The sequence below is a fragment of the Melospiza georgiana genome, chromosome 3 (assembly GCF_028018845.1).
Source record: "Melospiza georgiana isolate bMelGeo1 chromosome 3, bMelGeo1.pri, whole genome shotgun sequence".
NCBI lineage: Eukaryota > Metazoa > Chordata > Aves > Passeriformes > Passerellidae > Melospiza > Melospiza georgiana.
In genome coordinates, this window is record NC_080432.1 from 108,719,628 (window position 1) to 108,740,462 (window position 20,835).

Consider the following 20,835-nt stretch of genomic DNA (forward strand, 5'->3'; position numbering starts at 1 on the left):
AGCTACTACATCAAGCTTGGCATTTAGCAGTCTGGGGCATTACTGGACTAGAGAAGAGAATTAACATTCACCATAGACAAAAAATAAGCAAATGAGGTAACAAACTCCATTAAAATACCAGTTAGCTACAGCCACTTCATACAAAAAATTGTCATGCCCGTATGACTTTGAACACTTTCCCAGTGTTCGTGTCCAAATACATTTGGACCCTTGTCTAAATGTATGCAAATAATACTGTAGCTCTCAGACATTTCTGTCACATCAATGCCTTTCTGCATTTCCTAAATCTACCTTTGTATGTTTAAATATCCACTGTGAATCATTTTACATCAGCTCAACTAAATTTCATTTTACCAATGTTATTTATTTTACCCTCCTCTGTCATTTATCAAAGCAGTTTTGTAGTCTACTATATCCTCTACGGAAGCATAATCCCTCCCAGCTTTATATCACCTTAATATTAGGTTGGTAAGTCTCTCCACAGTTGTTAATTGACCTCTCTGGTATCCTGTTCCAAGCATCCTCCCAAGATAATGATAAAGTATTACAATTACTGCATTTTTAATAATTTTTTAACAGTTATCACACACAGCATTAGCTTTGAGAAAGCAATGTGGTTTCCACTTTGAAGTCCTCATAAAACCATGTCCTCATCAAAGAAAAAAAACCTACAGCTTAGAATAACCTGTGCTGTTTAAGATGTATATAAATATATATAATCAGAAGTGCTTATTTCTATAAGCATTATGAAAGTCTGTATTTGATGTACAGTGATTTGCAGTCCCCTAGGTCTTCTGTTGTTTTTCACCTGTGTTATGTGACAAACTACTTGATTGAAACAGGTCTTTAGCACTTATTCATCTTCCATTGTACAGGAATACTTAGTGAACTCAAGTGCCATAAATTCACTACCTTCACTACCAAAAATGACTACCAGTCCTGACTGTGAGGTAATGGAATTAATTTTTTTCTGAATAAGATGTGTCTTGGGGGAATCTGTTCAAGCTCTGAAATGCCACCCAACAAAGCTATTTAGGGTGCTAGAGCCTCTTGATGAATCCCAATTGCCTCTAGTTCACAACTAGAACCAGCAATAAGCTGCAAACCTGAAAGAACACATTGTTCAAAGGAAAAATACATACACCTGGCAAAGGGCAAATCCCCCACTACCACCAGAACAAAAAACTCAAAATGCCAAGGGAAAAAAAAAATAAAACCACAATGGCTGGCAACCTGGTGGGGAGAAAAAACTGCTTCCTCCTGTCTCAAGGAAAAAAAAGGAAAAGGCGAAACAGAAGGTTCACACAGCAGCTCCAGCAAAACAGATGGGAATCTGGTGAGTCTCTGGTGTTGGTCCTGTCTTCAGAGCAGGTGAAGGAGGTGGATTTGGTCTCCTTTCTCTCACTAGCTCTGGGGCAGGTGGAGCAGTCCCCAGCCAATTGTTCTCCCGCTGGTCATTCTCTGGGGTCTCACACCAAAACCAAACCAGTTCATTTTGGAAAAAAAGCCACCCAAGGATTGCTGCAGCAGCCTCTCCAAGGCCAGGGAGAGTAAAATAACCCTTCTTGCCTAAGCTAACAAAAACCAAGCTAGCTAAGCAAAAAAAAAAAAGGACACAGTCGGCATGGCACCAGGGATGCCTGGGGAATGAAGCTTTGAAAATGCCCATGGAAGAGTCTCAAGGCTCCTCCCTCCTGCCAAACCCACCTTAAAGCTACAACAACCATTTCTGGGCATACAGCAGATGATAAGGGAATAGACTACTCATTGTAAAATCACCCCAAGACACCCATCTTGTAGGTGGGCATCATACTGATTAACCTCCAGTCATCTGGGACCTCCCTGGTTAACCAGAACGGATGGTAAATCATGGGGAGTGGCTTGGTGAGTTCTCCCACCAGCTCATTTGACTCCCAGTTCTTATCAGTGCTCTGAGATCCAGATCTTTTAAAAATCCACCTAAAATTCTATTATGAGATTTGGTCGACAGCTTTGAGACTTGGCTGACAGCCTTGCTCTTCAGGTAAAACTGAGCTTTCTATAATAAAGTGCAGTTATTTGCACAAGAAATTGAGCTTTCTTGCAGAAAGATTTTTTTGTGTATGTGTTTGTGGGATTAACTGCCATGCAAACTGAAATGTCATCAAAACCTTCCCCTGATTTTTGATGCTCATGCAAGGCATGCTTTTGAAGCTCCACTGTCCACAGTATAAACACAATTCCAGTGAGGGAACCTTGACAAAAGCTGTAGCAGGGTAGAGGAAGCAGGACTGGTCTATACTGAGCCTTTAGATGTTGGCCAATGGAAGTACCTGGTCTGCAGGTAGACAAGAAAAATGTGTTCCAGACGTCAGAATTTCTTAAGTCAGTTCCTTCAGACTGCCAACAACATGGGAGGAGATGCTGTGGAAGCAGGAAAGAATGACCTCATTCCCCCAAATGAGGTCAAAGAAGAGGGAACTCTCCAAAAATGTGATACATAAGCATGAGTGTTATAAAATACTCTGTTCCCTCAACTGCAGCCCTGGCATCTAGTCTGTTTGCCCTCTTATAACCTTTCTTCTTCCTGCTTGATGAGGATTTTTCATTCTTTATTAAAATGATATCTACTGGCAAAAATGAGACTGAGCTTTCCTGTATGCTACATGCATTCCTTAATATCACATATCAAAAAAGTTCCAGTAGACCTTGAAAACCTACAGGGCTGGGGGTGGAGAGGAAGTCTTGGTTTGGGCCACTAGCTTTGATCTTGGCAGTGGGAATAGCTGGGTCCTGAGGAGAGGAGCAGCTGGCATGATGGTGACTAAGGGCTATTGGAAAGGCTGAGTGGGCCTCATTGATCTGCATGAAGAGCACAGGAGGAGGAGAAATGTCTTGGCCAAGGTGGGTGATGGTGGGAGGCAGCAGGGGCATGGGCAGCAGGGACAGACTGAGCTGTATGGCAGGCTCACGGGTCAGCCTGTGACAGTATCTAGGTGAGCTACTGCTGCAAATACACTTGCCTGAAACAAGGTCTGACAAACCAGGGCAATCTCAGAAATTTCTTGTGTTTGATGTCAGTGGGTGCAGCCAACATGCTTCAATTGGACCTGAAGGAGGGTTAGGGATGAGAGTGACATGAGTGCATCTAAGCATGACACTGCAGCAACTTGGCTTAAAATGATCCTTCACTTTATAGAGAGTGGATAGGGAAACAAGAATATATAGATGAAGTCACCTCTATACTGATGATCCGGACACCCAGTTAAAATGTTGGGACCTGCACTTGAAACAGATGCTAAAACATGAAACACACAGCAGACAAAAAAGGTACAACTTGGAATGAGGGAATGTGAAAGGGAATTTATGGCAAGAGGCTGAAGAAACTCAACATGTTTTGTTTACCAAGAAGAGGAGTGAGATGACTTGATGATATTCCTCATCTTTAGGAGTGGTCACCAGACATCCCAGAATTCTCTTTAAGGAGAAGGCAGAAATCCCTGAATGGGAAGCCTACCAACCCTGGTTAGAAATTAGGACATGTTTTTAGACATGAGCGTGAGAGTAGGCACTGGAACAATGTGCTAAGCTGTCAACTCATCAGCTCTTCAGTCCTGGCAGTGTTTCTGTCCAAAAGACATGTACTGGCCAAATACAAAACACACTGTCACTGCCCCTTCAAAATGGTCCTTGAACACCATGTCAGTTTCATCCCCAAACTTGCAAGAATTTTAGAAGCAGCCAAAACCGGCTGGTTACCGCAGTATTACCTCCTCCATTCCTGTCTTCTCTAGTCCCTGTACACTCTTTGGGGTCAACAGTTCCCATGTCTAGTGGACAGCCGGAGCTTGCTCACTGCAGGTGTCAGGACCACTTTCTGTCACTCAAAGCCTCTCCTTCCCACAGCGCTGCTCTGGGACAGCCGCCATCCCTGCTCTTCTCCACGAGCACCCGCACCTGCCTGCTTGTCTCAGAAGCCTTCAGGGGACAGCGCGGTCGCCTCCGAGCCGTGAAATCCCCGCGGGGCGCACCTGCTCGGAGGGTGAACTCCCTCTCCCTCTCCCCTCTGGCACGGCCTGCCCGGTGGCGGGCGGGCCCTGAGCCGCCCCGCCCGACCCGCGGTGCCGGCGGCCGGGCGCTGCCCGGTGCCCGCCGCCAGGGCTGGGCGCGTTTCTTGTGGAAATCCCGGCGCCTGCAGCCCCGCCCCGCGCGTGTCCGTGGGCTGGGGCCGGGCGGGGAGCAGCCCCGGCCGCCGCCGCCCCGCCCCGCCATGCCGCAGCCGTAAGCAGCCGGGGCCGCTCGCAGCCCTCGGCCTCCGCGGCCTCCGGGCCGATGGGCAGCCTGCTGAGCGGGGTCAGCTTCAAGGAGCCCACCACGGTGGAGGACTGCGACTCCACCTGGGAGACCGACTCGGAGCCCGAGGCGGCGGAGCCGCGGCGGCAGGAGGGGGTGTGCGCCGCCGCGGGAGGCGGGGAAGAGCCGCCCGAGCCGCCCGCCGCCGACTGCCGGCCCGGGGAGCCGCCGCCGGCCCCGCCGGCGCAGGAGGACGCGGAGCGGGCAGAGGCGGACGCCGCCAGCCCCGAGCAGGTACCGGCAAGCGCCGGACGCGGCCCCGCCTCGCCCTACCCTGCCCTGCCCTGCCCGCGGGCCCGGCGGGCGGGAACGGGCGGACCGAGCCGAGCCCAGCCGAGCCGAGCCCAGCCGCGGTCCGGGCGGCCCTGCTCCCGCTGCTCTGCGGCACTCGCGGGCCCGCGCTGCTGCCGGCGGCACCTGCCAGCGCCCGGAGCGGCTGGGGATAACCCAGCGCTGCATCTCCGATAAGGACGAGCCCGGTTTTATCTCTCCCCACCCCTCCCCTGTCATTATTGGGAGAAAATCGAGGCCTTGGTGTCGTTGACATTCCCGCTGCTGCTGTTTCCAGGGAAGGCTGTGTTTTAAATTAATGTGGCCTCTTCATTAAACAGGGTAAAAGTCTGAATATTCGATCCTATGTGGCAGTGGTATTGTGACTCCTCGGTGGGTGTGACGAATTTTCAGAGCGAGTTTTCTCATCTTCAGGAAGCTTGGTAAATGCCGAGCTTAAAGAAATAAGATGTTCTTTTGACAATAATTTTATGTAGGGTGGAGCAGCTGGGTCTTTTTTTAGGTTGCTAGATATATCGTGTTTTGTTTGAGAGACCAAACAAAATTAAGTAAGCCTAAGTGCCTTTCCCGTTTCTGCTTGTTACATGGTGATGCTAGTGCCGGATAACCAAGTGTCAAGGGGTGTGTCTTGTTCAAGCAAGTGTGTTTTGCCTGCAGGTATGGTCAAAGCTGGTTTTGTGAAAGGAGGAAGGAACATAGTTGCTTGTTTGACATCAGTGTACAGTTGATAAGCCGTACGATGGACAGTAAGAATGGCAAATGCCCAGTGCAGTCCCAGAGAACTTCCTCTTTTAAGCTTGACTTTAACCTATTACGTGTATTGCAAGGAGTAGAATGAAATATTTTTAGTAACTATTTTCCACAGGGTGCAATAGTAGCAATTAAGTCTATGTACACGACTTTTTTTTGTTTGTTTGGTGGGTTTTTTTTTAAATAGTGGTGATGTCTCTGTGTCTCTGCATTTTCAAGATCAGTTACTTATTTCATCTTGTATTACCACTTGCCAGATTACTTTGAAGTCTTGCATTTAGAAATGACAATCAGACTTGATTTAGCTCAAATTCAGCCTCTTTGGAAGGACAATTCGTAGTCTTGCTTTTGTATTTTAGACTAATTATTTTAACTTATGTTTAAAGTGTGTTGTGCAAGTATTGAGCAGGGAAATTTTCAGTGTTTGACGAAACAGCAGACAAATACATGCACTTATGTTTGTTTACATTGCTGAAACCCATAATGAAAAGTAATTATTTGAATATTATACAAGTATGCTATTTAGGGGGTTTGTGTATGATTATTATCTGCTTTCTGTTTCAGAGTGGTGATGGAGCTGAGCTGACAGCCAAGCCAAAGAGAAGCTTCTACGCAGCAAGAGATTTATACAAGTACCGACACCAGTATCCAGTAAGAACATTTTATGGTTTAAAATTGTCTTTTCAATAAAAAAACATTCTAAAACCTTTGTGTTGAACAACACAAAGTACAAGAAATGAGAACCAAAAAGTGATACACAAACCAAAAAGCTGAGACACAACATATGCGAGTGGGAGGGAAATAATGTCTTTTAATCCCAGGCAAACAGGCAAGCACATGATATGTGTAAGCCTGGGAAGTGTGGTTGGTGCCCAGGAAAAGGCTTATGCCTTGGATATCAAAGAGGATAGATCATAGAATTTTCCTGACGGATTATTTGTCTCTCAAGTTCCTTGAGACTGAAGGGGGAGGGTGCTGCTATGCTTGCTGCTGCCTCAGTAAGAGAAGGTACCAGCCAGAAAGAATTTTCAGATCCTTAAACTGAGTCTTTAAGTGCATGACTAGAACTCTGTGGTTCCTAAAACTCTGAATTTTTTTGTCCTTAAATTATTCAAAGAGCCCAATATCACTTTCTGAATAGTCTTGGTAGGTTTTTGTGGGCTGGTAATGTCCTGTTTCCTTTCTTTTAGCAGAACTTTAAAGATCTTCGGTATCAAAATGACTTGTGCAATCTCCGGTTTTACAAAAACAAAATCCCATTTAAACCTGATGGTGAGTAATCTGCCACAATAACAGTGATACCAAAAGAATGATCACTAATGACAGTAGCAAATTGAAACAGTGGTGATAATTAAGACAAATTAAAGGTGTATAGTAATATATTGAACATGAACCTCCCATGTTGGAGTAGCACATTGATAACACGAGAGCAGTTTGTGCTTAGAACAGAGTTAGCTTTCACTCTAGGGAGGTGGTGCTTTTCTTAGACATTATCAGCATGAAGTAGTACAAGGCGTTGTTAGTACCACTGTTTGTGGCAGTACCTTTTAGTAAACAAAGATAAAGTTCTTCCACTATATTGCACTAACTTGCTGTTTGACTAGGAGTGGCAGTGATCTATGGGGATAACCCTGGAATTGTGTAAAGGGAAAAAATGTGCTTTAATCTTTTGTGTTATTATTGTAATACCAATAATAAAGCCATTTCTCAGTGTCCCTAGTGGTTCTGGTAGTGGAGCAAGAATCTCATATGCAGCATTCTGCACAAACACAGGAGAAGCTGAAAGATGACAAGCCCTACTCTAGAGAGTTTGCAGTTGACATATGAGAGACAACAGGATAGCAGACAGATGGAGAAGCAGGAGGAGGCAATAAAGCAGTCTTGGTTAGGGTGATAGACAGGAGTCTCAGCACACGAGAGCTTAGCCATTAGCAAAAAAGACAAACTGAAGCCAAAAATAAGATTTTCTGAATTTTAAAAGAACGGTGACAAGGTTACTTTGAAGGTATTTGCCAAAGGATGCTCTCAGCATGAGAGTGATTTGGTAGGAAATAGTGAAGTGCATGTTGGAGTGCAGAAGGAGTGAGATGTGTAGGCTGCCTCTGAGGCAGGATCCTGTTGGAAGCAGGATCAGTCTCATAGCAACAAATGGGTTCTGATAAGGTAGTGAGGGACAGGTCACAAAGGCTTTGGAAGGGAAGGTGGATAGTTTTTGTTTGATGTTACAGAGCAAGGTTTCACAATGGAAGAATGCAAAGCAAAAAAAGCAGGTCTGTATAAAAAAGTAACAGTCTAGAAAGGTGATCTTCCCAGCATTCAGGGTAGCTGCATTCAGCAGCATTCAGGGTAGGTGTAAGCATGACAAGAAAGCACTTTTCAAGGTCAGGAAAAAAAAGTTGAGATGCAAAGTGTGAGAGTTCAGATAGGAAGCTGGCTGGAAAGGAATGTTACACAGAAGGTTGTAAAAATGTACACACTGAAAAGTTGAAGATGAGAACTGTTTATAGACAAGATAGCAGTAATACCCTTAGCAAGTGAGAAGATAACTCAGGTTGTGAAAGAAAGATAAGACTTTCGCTTTAGCTGACTTGTGCTTTATCTAGATACCCATAGACAGATGCTTTTAGTCAGTTTTAGCTTGACTGGAAGAACAGGTGGGTCTGAAAATTGCCAGTAAAGAAGTAGCAGATTTGGGAGACATTACACAGAGAACAGATATAGAAAGAAAGCTAAGGGCAGTGAGGTCTGTGTGAACCTGGGGACCATATGGCTCTGAAACTAAAAGACAGAAATGGTTATGGGGAAGAGCTCCTTTAAAGGTCCAAAATGAAGGAGCAGTTCAAGAGGATTAGCTATGAAAAGAGATAGTCATGAAAGCTGTAGGAGGGCTTCCCTCCCAAAATTTGTATAGAGTAACATTTCTCTTAGTATTGTAGGAGAAAACCACAGTTAGTAATGTCAAAGGTAGCTGATAAGCCATGGAGGCTGACGTGTTGTTGGCTGTGAACTCTGGCTATGCATAAGTTTGTTTCCATTCAGAATGGAAAGGAGTAACCACCACCTTGACCCAAGTCTGTGGATCTGTGAGAGTGTTTGGAGGGAGTCTTAGCTACCAGGTTAAGGACTGAATTAATGGAGAATGTTGTTTAAAAATCCCAAAACATTTCTAGTGCAATACTAGATGTGAAGTTTAGTTCCATGACCTACAGATTTAGTTTGTGGTTCTGGATCAGAGCTGGCCTGTTTGTCTCTCTGCCCTGGGTCTGAGCAGCAAGTTTTCCAATACTTGAAATATAGGTTGGATATGATGCAGTGATAGTGAAGGTCCTCTTTCCAAGGTCCTTTTCCAGCTTTTCCTACACAAGAAACCCCATGTACTTACCAGCCCCTTAGACTAGCTGCTTTTTTCACTTCTTAGATGAAAGTATCAAATGTGTCCTCCTTTGCCATTTAGACCCAAATGGAAAATTTCACTGGGTGAAGAGGCTTCTTAAATGTATAGTAGGAGACTATCTACATGGGGCTTTGGAATTTTTAGGTTGCTCCTATGCTATTTGGCTTTGGGAGGTGCTGTTCAGCAGTACTGAAACTGTTATTGGTTTCAGAGTAGAAACAGACAAACACAGTGCTCATTCATGGAAGGATATTGTACAGCTTTGGGAACAAGGACCATCCTTTTATGTATTTTGTATATCTGTGTAGTACCTGGAAAAGTGCCCTGGCCCGTGACTGATTCCATGAGCAGTGTTGTGCTTGGCCACTATTAACTGAGAAAGACTTCCCAATCATAATGGTATTTGCAGCTTCCAAGGTATTAGATATCCCTGGTATGGGAGATTTCCTAAAGAGTTGAGGCTTTCTTCTATGAAGATTAGATAGATACATAGATAGATACATAGATGGATGGATAGCTGCAGAGTTTTATCTTGTAAAATCAATGACAGGTGATTCACAGTGCAGTGTCTTATGGGAGCAGTTTGTTAATTCCCAGTCAGTGTGATAAAGGGATCTATGACATGAGAATTCTTGTATATATTTGTCATAGGTTGCTGTCACATTCCTTCACTTTTTGTTAACTCAGTATAAGTCAATTTGTTTTGTTTATATTCACATTTTATAAGTACCTTATTTTTTAATTAGGTTTTAGTAGCTAAATTATTTCTGAATTAAAATTTATTTATGGCTGCAATAGACCTTATTTCACATAGTATATGAAAGACAAAGTATGTGTTCTGTCATTATTTTAACATGCTGGTTTTGATGGCTACCTAACAGTTTTTCAAATTATTTTTATGCAGGAGTTTATATTGAAGAAGTCCTAAATAAATGGAAAGGAGACTATGAAAAACTGGAACATAACCACACTTACATACAGTGGTTGGTTAATTATTACCTATTTCTGTTTCAAAGCATTAATTTGATTAAGCATTCTTATATTGAGCCATAATGCACTTCTTCTTTTAACAGGCTTTTTCCACTAAGGGAACAAGGTCTGAACTTCTATGCTAAAGAATTAACTACATATGAAATTGAGGTAATTCAAATATTGAGCTCCACACAAACCATCACTGTAATTTTAATACATAACTGCTTTTTGTAATGTAGAGTTGTCTTATACAATGCAGAAGTACTTGCTTTAGTGCCATTAAGAATTTCAGACATACTCTTACATATTCTTTGTCCATTAGGAATTCAAGAAAACAAAAGAAGCAATTAGAAGATTCCTTTTGGCTTATAAAATGATGTTGGAGTTTTTTGGAATAAAACTAATTGATAAAACTGGAAATGTAGCACGAGCTGCTAACTGGCAAGAAAGATTTCAGCATTTGAATGAGTAAGTAATGACATTCACTTCACTTGCTAGAATTGCTATAGAATCTCTTTATCCTTTTCTTTTTTAGAGAAAGCAAAGATATTTTTTCCAAAGACTGCCAGGAAAAAAATGGAAAAATAAATAGTTGATGCCTGGTTTGTGCTTCTTTCTTTATGTTCCTCTTTCCCCTTTTTTTTGATTGTTCTTCTCACTCATTGCCAGTTGGACTGACATCATTGAATTCCTTGAAAATACAATTTTAGATGGTGCTGAAGAAGATCCCAGCTTCAAACTAATTTGTCATGGTACTGAATTTGTTTTCACCCAGTCCCAAAGTGCTGCTTCTCACTTAGGAAAAAACAAGTGACTTGTCTTTGTATTTACATTTCTTTTTGAGAAAGATTAAATTCTCCACACCTTTATGAAAGTTAAGTAAAAAAGACTTCCCTCCCTCCTCAAAACATGAAATATTTTGTATTTAAAATTTTTTAATTGAAATGCTGATCTGGAAAGGTTTAAACATGTTATGTCAAGCCTTGGCCCAATGTTCAGTAAATTATATCAGTTGCTTTACATTGGTATTGTGTGGATCCTAAGTTTGTACTGAATTTTGTCTCATACAGATTAATTGTACCAAAACCTCTTTTCAGATTCTCTGCTCACTTCCTAATATCTCTGAGCTTAGAGCTGCAGGATGTTTTCTTGCAGCATTTTGTTCTCCTGTCATGATAAAAACTTGTAGGTACAGTTCTGATGGATTCCAGGTGAATAGTGAGAATAATTTGTTAATAATTTTACATTAACATTGTATGAACCAATATGGATGTGGGCTCAGACTCAGGCCACAGATAAAACAGGTTTTCAGGAAGTCCAGATGTTACTGCATGCTTTCACTCCTGTTCTTTCCAGTGAGTTGCTTCAGTTTTAAGTCAGGATTTGGGACTCTGTGCCTAATTTTATCCATCTAATCTAAAATTCAAACATAAAAGTTCTACTGCATACTAAGGTGTGCTTCACAAGGGAAAGGCCTTTTCACAAGCACTTGCAGAAGACAATTAGTTCCTTTTCTCTTTGATATTTCCTACAACAGTGGCACTTACTCTCCAGAGGTGCCTGTTTTTCCCCCAGCCCTGACTGTATCAGTAGTGCAGGTGCTAGTCTAGACTGGAGACCCAGCTTTTAAATACCCTGAGTGAAGTGCAGTGAGCCCTGTTCCATGGCTGCACCATGAATACACTACAAACCCTTTTGTTTACAAAGTAACTGGGTTTTCTCTCCAGAAGGAGAACGGCATAGAATCATTAAAAAACCTCTGGGGTCGTTGAGTCCAATCTTTGACCAAACACCACCATATCAAATAAACCATAGCACTAAGTGCCACATCTGCTCATCTTTTGAACACTTCCAGGGATGATGTTTCCACCACTTCCCTGGGCAGCCTGTTCCAATGCTTAGCCACTCTTTCAGGGAAAAAATTTTCCTCCTGCCCAACCTGAACCTCAGCTTGGTGCAACCTGAGGCTGTTTCCCCTTGTCCTGTCAGTTGTTGCCTTGGACAAGAAGCCAACCCCCCCTTGCCACAGCCTCCTTTCAGGCAGTTGTAGAGAGCAATAAGGTCTCCCCTGAGCCTTTGTTGCTCCAAAATAAAGAACCCCACCACCTTTAGCTGCCCCTTCATAGGACTTACAGCTTCCAGACCCTTCACCAGCTTTGTTGCCCTTCTCATACACCAGAAGGAATCAAAATCAGTACGTTTGATTTTATTTGCTCTCAGCTCTCTCCCCCAGTGCTTTTTACAAACACTAATTTTCACTCACAACATCCTAGCAGAGGAGGTGCTAGTAAGCTTCAGCAGCTTTGAGAAAATATAGGAAGTCTGAAGTACATAGCTGAAGTGATAAAAAGGACTGAGGAATTGCAGTTCCAGTTCCGTATTTGTAAGTGTTTTTTTTTTCCTGATTCAATAGAATTTTTTTTACCCATTTCTTTCAAAGGTCTCAACATAACTACTTGAGAATCACTCGAATTCTGAAAAGCCTTGGTGAACTTGGATATGAGAGTTTCAAATCTCCCCTGGTAAAATTTATTCTGCATGAAGCTCTTGTGGAAGATACCATTCCCAACATTAAGCAAAGTGCTCTAGAATATTTTGTGTATACTATTAGAGACAGAAGAGAAAGGAGGAAACTGCTGAGATTTGCCCAGCAACATTATACACCCTCAGAGCATTTTATCTGGGGACCTCCAAGAAGACAGAAGTCAGAGGGAAGCAAAGCAAGTAAAAAGCCAGCATCTCCAGTTTCCATTCCCAATAGTCATATTTCTAAGCATAAGAAACCAAAAGAGCCTAAGAATACATCAGCAAGTGGAAGCTCAGCTGGTAAAATAACTGAAGAAAGAAAGGTAGAATTCACAAAAAATGGGGAAGAAAATGATCAGGATGAACAAGAAGTGAACTGTGATGCTGTTAGGCAGAACAACAGTGAAAAGAACAGTGACACTGATAGCAGTCAACTTTCAAAATCAGAAGAAATTAATAATTCAGACAGAAAGGAGGACGCTTCTTATTCCAGAAAAGATGATGAAAATCTGAACAATGACTGTGGAAATCACCCAGATGTTATAGAGGAAGATTTATGTAACACTGAGAATTCTTCAAATGACCCATCAACAGATCTACAAGACAACCTTGATAAGGATACACTTTCAGGGGGGACCACCACGGAAACTAAGGATGAGCTCAAACCATGAGTCTGAGATTTTAAAAATCCTTGTTTCACTTTAAATGAAGCAAAATTATTCATTGCTTGTTAATTTTGGTTGAAATTTCCATCTAGCGTCAGTTTACAAGACTATGCTTGTTGTAAATGCATCAGATTAGGCTTCTGGTAGGTTAATGAATTTTGGTTTTTTCAATCTCAGTTTATCAGCAGTCAGCCAGATGTATCTCTTTAAAACAATTGTGCATATTGAAAGCTAAAAAATTAATTATGTTTTCCAGACAGATTGCACAGAAAAGCTTATCTACTTTTTAAAATTCATCCAATATTGAAAAAAAAAATAAAGTGTAACAACTAAAAAGCCTTGGAACATCAAAATTTTAAGTTTCCTTTAAACTTGCTTTAAGTTTTGTTTTCCATTTAGGAAATTACTAGAAATTATTTCAAAACCACAGTGTTTTACCCTAGTGGTCACATTTTTAGGAACCATGGTGGTGATTAATAGCAGTATTTGCACAGTATCTTTTAGCTTAGATTAGCATCTTTGTTGGAGGCACTTAACAATTGATAGCATATATCATGTCCTGTACAGCTGGGAATCACTGTATATTGAATAAAAGTTTTAACTTAAGAGAAACTGTATCCATAGTTTTTGGATACAAGGAAAGCTGCACTTTAGACTTCTTTTAGTCCCTGTTAAATTCTCCCTTCTCTTGACTCATTTGTTACAACTAATCTGGGAGGGGGGATCTCTTTGATCTCTCAAATTTGGTCTCAGTTTGAAAGCTCTCTGTTACTCAGCTGTAACAAGATGACTCCCCCAGCTGAGTTCAGCACCTGGAAAGCCTCTGAAGAGCTGAAGAGCAGTGTCTTTATCACAGAGCACTGCCTTATCAGCAAAGCCATCAGAGAAAAGGTCACCAGGCATGGCAAGTTGGGTCTCACTTGAGCTTCAATGTTTCCTGGCCAGTTTTGGATAGAATCTGCACAATGCAATCACCTGTTGGTGGTCTCAGAGACAAATGCAGTCCTGATACTTCTTTCCAGCTGTCTGTTCCCTTTCTTTGCTCTCTATCAGAAGTCTCTCACAGTTTTATGTTACTTTGGTAAGCAATGTAAACTTAAGGCAGGTCAGTCTGTTGGCTGGGCTGGAGCCCATCAAGTAAGATTTTCACTGTTAAGATCTTTCCCAGCTTCTACCAAAGAACTGTCTGCTCTCCCTGAGTAGCTGATTCTGATTTTCTGCTGCTCAAGTCAAATGGTAGTACCCAGCAAGTTAGTTGTGCAGAATATGAATTTAAAAATAATGCAGGTGCAAGTCAGACTTCCTACAGTTCTAAAATTCTCTAAAACTTCTGTATGTATTTTCTGTTTAAAAGTGTACATATTATCCACTGCCTTTAATGTATTGCTGATTAAATGTTACAAGGCAAGAGGCTGACCACAGTTTGAGAGTCAAAATGCTACAGGACTTTTTTCAAGTCTTATAACTCTAAATTATGAAGTTTTCAGGGTTTTAGGAGCATAGACAAAATGTCTTGTGTTCTGTTTTGCTAATGCCCATCATGGCAATCCATCATCCATTTTTTTCTCCAGTAGCACTAGTTCTTGGGATCAAATAGAGGCAGTTAGGGGTCTTGGTACCTATGGAAAAAATTAGACTCTTTCCATCCTAAAGAAGCAGAGAAGAAGGAAGATGTATTTCTTCTTCTGTGCTGACTTGTGAGGAAAGGAACTTATATACATGAATTGTTTTTTAGGGTAATCCAGATCATTCAAGTTAGCATTAAGTTTGTCTGAGCAGAAATGCCCAAAGAATTCCAGCCACCACCTTTTTAAGGCCAGAAAGATCCTGAGAAGCCTTTCACAATTCCCTGGACATGAACTGGGATCCCCTTGTTCGTGTTTGCCTCTGACCTTCAGAACCGAAGGGGAAGGAGGTGCTGTGATAGAACTGGTCTGTGTAGTTAAGGACTCTGCCCCTCCACATATGCAAGGGGAGGACACTTCATTTTCTGCCTATGACTTCTTCAGTCTTGAGTGCCTAACTGTGCAAACTTCATGGAGTTGTTCTTACATAGTTATTTTTTGAGTATCACAGGGAAAATTGGTACCTTGTGTATAAGGAGCATAACTATAGCATAAGAAGCTATACAGAGCCTTCAGTTTATGAACTGTAGTATTAATGTTAGACACTTTACAGAAAATGCAGAGTATGGATGTGAAATAAGGGATGACAGAAATGTTATTATATTTACAGTGTAATTTGACTGAACATCAATGACCTCAGGAGATCTTTTGTCTACTGAATTAAAAAAGGAGAAATCTTGCCCTGATTTTAAACAAAGTTCTTGGGATGTGCATCCAGAAGATTACTCTGCAGTATTCCATTATCATGACACATCTCTCATTTCAACATGCTTACTGGTTCAATGTTCATAAGTATTTAAAATACTTTTAATCTGACAGAGCTGTCTGCATTAAGGGGCCAAGGTATCTGAAAATATTGCCAAGAACTTTGGTACTTACACCTGTATTAACTCTGCGATGTTTGGGGGTTTTTTTTAGTCTGCAACTCAATATATTTCTCTCAGTTTTCATAGAGGAGTAGTGGCACATCAGTTGCTTACAAAGACCTATGGGGACTATGTAAGTGAGGGTTTTTGTGTCAGGTGGGCTCCTGCACTCTCTAATCCTTGTTTTACAGCTTTATCAACAGAATTACTCCCATGGGACACTTCAGCTTTAACTAACAAATTCTGCTCTATGTAAAATGTGACAGTTTCTCATTCTTTTAATAGAGGAATTGTTTCTTCTGATTTTGCAAGTTCTTAAAAGAAGGATTTATTGCAGGGCAATCATACAGCATAGCATCCCATTGAGATTTGTGAGGATCAAGTGGGTGCACTGTATGCATTTTTGTTACAGAATCATGGCCTTAGCAACCAGAAGCACCCCGTGCTTGAAGTTTCTAAGTATTTTATTGGTTTACAGGTTTACAGTATATATACAGTATATATGTGTTGAAATGATTGTATTCTCATAGATGCCAGTGCATAGGTGGTTAACCATGACTTCAGTAACTGAGGGTATGCAAAGAAAGTCAAGTCATTTGCTTACTGTTAAATTTCTTTTTGTCTTGCTGTATGCTTAAGTATTCAGGGATTTCCGTGTACTTATTACAGTAGTGTATTTTGGCCCAGTGTTAGACTAGAATCTGAGCTGTTCATATGTTAATTGAACAGAACCTTCCATATGAAGGTTCTTCCCAAGGAAGTACATCTGAGTAGCCTCTGGTACTGTTAAGTGGGAGTAGTGTGTACGTGCACATCGCTGTGAATTTGATTTTAAGGATCTTATGGCGAGGGGATGTGAATGTGCAACTTGGAACAACGTTACTGAGTACACAGATGAGTACACACAAGGCAATCATACAAATCATGCAAAAATGCAGCACTTTAAGGTTAGTTACAGCTCTGTGCCCTACTGTGCCAGACACAAGTGTGCCTCAGTACCTGATACTGTGTTGGTGTAGAGACTGAAGGCTTAGGTGCATGAGGTGTGCAGCACAGACCAGTCAGAGCAGAGGAGTAGTTACATGTGTCCACGTATCTAGGAGCAGGTCTGAGGTCTTTGTGTTCATGTTGCTCAAATAAAATCTTGAAGGATGCTAAAAATAAGTGCAATAATCCTTTGAGAGCTGTTCCCTGGCTTGGGTCAGCTCCTCAGTTTCCTGCTCTAAAATTGCAGCACTCTAATGTACTAGGTATTTGTATAACCATTGTTAATATTTCATGTAGCCTAGTGTAAGCCTCTCTGAACTGTTCCACCATAATTCTAATAATCTGCAGTTGCATATATCTGTACTATATTTAAAGAAGGTTTACAGACCTTAAAAGCTTTGTACAATATTGATGGATGATCCAATGAGGTAAGACAAGTGACATTTACTGGATTTAAATAGAAAACAGCTCTTGTTTGTTTTTAAATAAAATTTATGTCTATCTGTTTAATTGAGAGGTTATTTTACCCCCTTCTTCTTCTGACTGTTGTGATGGTACTGATCACAATTTATAGTTATATATGTTTAGGTGAAAATGTAATTTTTTACACCACACTTTTGCAGGAAACATATCATATTGAATTTCCTTGACAAAAGCTGTATTTATGAATAAGATGCAAGTATGTGAAGCAAGTTTTGCCATTAATAAAAGTGTGACAATATCATGCTGGTTATGTATGTTGTCCTCAGAATTGCCAGTGGGGATCAGAACCAAAGACATTTCTAGCCTTGTGTCCTGCCTCCAGTGCTGGCCACCAAAAGATGCTGTGAAACAAAGAAATTATACAGTGATCCCATTTTTCTGCAGGAATTTTTTGGTTTTGAACTCGTGGTTTCTTTCTGTCTTTTCAATCCCTTGGCTGTGTTTTCCATGTTTTAATAATGTTTTGTGTGGAGAAGGTGGTCTTTTATTTGTCTCAGATCTGTTTGTTAAAGAATTTATACTGCATTTGAACTCAGTACTAAAAGGACTGTAAGATGAAGAGTAATCCACTTCAAATCAGTTTTTAAATGCCATGGGAGATTCTAATGACAAAATACCTGTTTAGGCAGGAAATGTCCCATGTTTCTTCTGTTTTTAGGCAGAAGATGTCTGCTTAGGCAGAAGCTTGTCTTAAATTGATGACAATGCTAACTTACTAATTCCTTCTGAATACATATTTGCACATAAATCCTTTTGTAGACTAGTGCTAAAAGTGTAAATTAAGTGTTAAAAGTCAGATTCCAACTGCAGAACAGGGTTGATTTATTTTTTTCTTACCTGTGTAAAAGCAAAGTCAGTCAAATGGAAAACCTATTCCTAGCCCACATAGAAGTGAGCTACCTCTGGATTTGGAGCAACCAGCATCAATGAATCTGGCATTGTTATCATGTAGAAGATGGACATCATTCCACATTTTGGTGATTTGTTTTGATACGTGTTCACAGTTCCAATTGTAATTGGAGTAACTGGTCAAAAGGTATTTTTTATGGCTGTCAGAGCCTGAAAATGGGTCAAAAAAGGCCTAGGCATATACAAGTCCCCTCAACTCACATTATGGTCAACACCACAGTTTCACTATTTACGGATATTTAGATGCAGTTCTCCAAGGGGAGTGCACATTGTGTCTCTGTAATATCTTTGTGCTCAGTGTGAACTGTTTCTTTTATTGAAAGCTGTGTTCCCTTTTCAGCCCTTGTTCTTAAGTACACTTAGTTAAGACCTTTGGTGAAAGCAAGAATTTAAAGAATAGGTTTATTACATGCTGTATGTAATGGACTACTAAAATTTAGTTGAAAAGCTATAGAGATCAATTCAATAGAGACCTCATTTCTTCTTGGAAATGTGGCTCTCTAATTCTACCACGCTTACAAGTTCAGTGGTGTATTCATCAACTAAAGTTTATTGTGAGATATGCTGAATGTACTTACTACTGTGGCTAACCATGTGAAAATTATTGTTTTGCAGTGAAAAAGGTTATGGCACTTATATTTTTGGGTCCACTGAAGCATGTTTGCTAATCATTTGTTGCTTCTTTTTTTCTGTGTTTTAAGATATTCTACAGTTGTTTGCCCTTTATGCAGTTTGATTTTGGCAACAGATGATTAAGTGTAGTTTTGCACTGATAAAATTTGAAAATATCATAGACTTCATTGTTGAAATGTATTCTAAGAAAAAAGTGCAGTAAAAAGAAAAACCCCAAAGCCCAACAATTTTTACTTGCAAAATGGAACAGGTCTATGTCAATTTTTATGAATGGTCCTGCTCTCTTCTCTGTATTCCTTTGCAGTGTTTAATTACAGAATGCCATGCATGTTTGGTAGTACCAATACCATGTGTATGTGGTAGGAGTGGTAACCAGTTTCTGGATTTGTAATGCACTATAAAGAGATATTTTATAATTCTGTATCTGTATGGCAGTGTTATGCCAAAAAAATTGTATAAACATAAAAAGCAATAGTTTATGTTGCTTACTGCTATATTTTAAATCATTTGTAAAATTAAATACCTAGATTTCCTTTCAGGTAAATATATTTTTAATAACAGCAGCCAAAAACACTGAATTAATAAAGCTTCTTCATTTAGCAGCATTATTTTAGCAACATGTACAAATATTGTGTAGCTCTAATAATGTGCAATTGCTGTTTGGCACTTGTTCGTAAAGTCTTCTGTAAATATATTAACACTTAAAAGCAGGGAATTAAAGGCTCTGGCTCTCCTTTTTTTGTTGTCTGTGGCAAAATGACCATAGATAGTAGAGGAATGAGGGAAGGCCCAGAGTCAGCTTTTCTAAAATGGTTAGTTTTTTAATTAAGAAAAATATATACTATCAAAACACTGTTCACATTGAAAAGTGAAATATCCACTATGATCATGCAGGCATAAACTGTCTGGAGCAGTGTCAAAACCAGGCTACTGCTGCTTAAATGTAGCAGGGAAACATTGAACCTGCTGGTTTTATTTATCCTGTGCTGAAGCTGCAGGGTTGGATGGCTTCAGCTCTGGTTTTGCAGTAAGCTGTTAGTCACATGGTGTGACTGTAGATGTATAAAGCTCTATAAAGAGCCCAGCAGATTTGGAAAGGGTTTCCTAATCTCACATGTTTCTTCTTAAAGAGGAGAAACGGGTTCTCCTCATACTGAAGGAGGACTTCCCACATGGTCTGTCTCAAATCAAGCTTGGTGTTTAGATGGCTCTATAAACCTACTTCTGTGCTGTCAGGGCACCCAGGGTTGGCACTGAGCTCATAGCCAGTATCACTGGTTGCCAGTGTGTTGGTGTCCCCAGAAAGCTCAGGTACAGCTCCCTGAGGCAGCTGCTGTGGCTCATCTGCCCCTTGGCAAAGACTGGCTGTCAGGCTGCCACCCTCCTCTGCCCTGGGAGCAAGAACTGCACCAAATAGGGCCAGGGCCTCTATGGAAACACCTATTGGTGTTGCTGTCCTGCAACTCCAGACTTTGAGCATGTCTGCAGTAAAAATTCTGCCCTTGTGTGGGCACAGACAGAGCCAGAGCTCTGTCTGCCAGAGCCACTTGTGAAGTTTTGTTGGTGCTCATTCCAAGAGTAAGAGCCTAAACTGATATCCCAAATTTAGCTGGCCCTTGGTTAAATAGAGCCAGAGCAGCTTCTGGAGGAGGTGCAGCAGGGGCTGATGAGCCAGCCCCTGTGCCTTGCCCCCTGCCTCCCCCAGCCCTGGGGCAGGCACCCGCACGGGGCACACAGCCTGCCAGCTCAGGAGGGGAGCTGCCTGCTCTGTGCCTCCCCCCTCCATCCCTCAGGGCACCCACTCACCTCCTCTGCTTTTTTCTGGGGAGTAAAATCTAGGGAATTTCCAGCTGCTGGGGTGGTGCTGACACAGAGCTCAGTCCTGCACTGGAGGGAGAGCACACAAGGAGGGACCAAAGTGGCAGCGCTTGTGTCTGTGCAAGGTGAGCTGGGAAGCACTTTTGTTATGCACAGAGTGGTGGTGGAGACAGCCAGAATATATTGCAACTGCCTCTGTGGTTTAGGGAGCTAAACCACAAAGTTTTGTTTCGGAATTGTTCCACTGAAATAATTTTCTAACAGAGCTGTGTCGTAAAACTGGGATGAGAATGTTTTATTTTGATGATCTTGAGAAAGGTCTAAAACATCTATAAAGGCCACATTAATTACAAAAATGTGATTTAGCTAACCAAACCTGGGAATACTCTTCTTAAAACTACATTTTAATTGATTTATTTTGCTTTGTTTCCCAGGGATGGGTAATAAACTGGAAGAAAAAATATTAAATATCTTCATTCTCTGGGGTTAATCAGGCCAAGTATTGTCCCTGCAAAGTTAAATCAGTAAGTATGACTGGAGTGTATCTGCAGTTTAAAAATAATCCTCCAAAGAAGCAGTAAAAG

The 20,835-nt window shown here is 41.2% G+C and overlaps 1 protein-coding gene across 2 annotated transcripts; it reads left to right on the forward strand.

The window, feature by feature from the left end:
* Nucleotides 1–4,263: 4,263 nt before the first annotated feature.
* OGFRL1 (opioid growth factor receptor like 1) lies at nucleotides 4,264–17,132 on the forward strand. 2 transcript variants are annotated; one of them, XM_058019849.1, is made up of 7 exons: nucleotides 4,264–4,566; nucleotides 5,938–6,024; nucleotides 6,564–6,645; nucleotides 9,672–9,750; nucleotides 9,841–9,907; nucleotides 10,062–10,207; nucleotides 12,180–17,132. In XM_058019849.1, exons 1-7 carry the CDS (start codon nucleotides 4,312–4,314, stop codon nucleotides 12,934–12,936), a joined length of 1,473 nt encoding a protein of 490 aa, XP_057875832.1. In that variant the 5' UTR covers nucleotides 4,264–4,311; the 3' UTR covers nucleotides 12,937–17,132. The 2 variants fall into 2 exon arrangements, with proteins under 2 accessions (XP_057875832.1, XP_057875833.1); XM_058019850.1 differs by having other exon boundaries at nucleotides 6,567–6,645.
* Nucleotides 17,133–20,835: the final 3,703 nt, after the last annotated feature.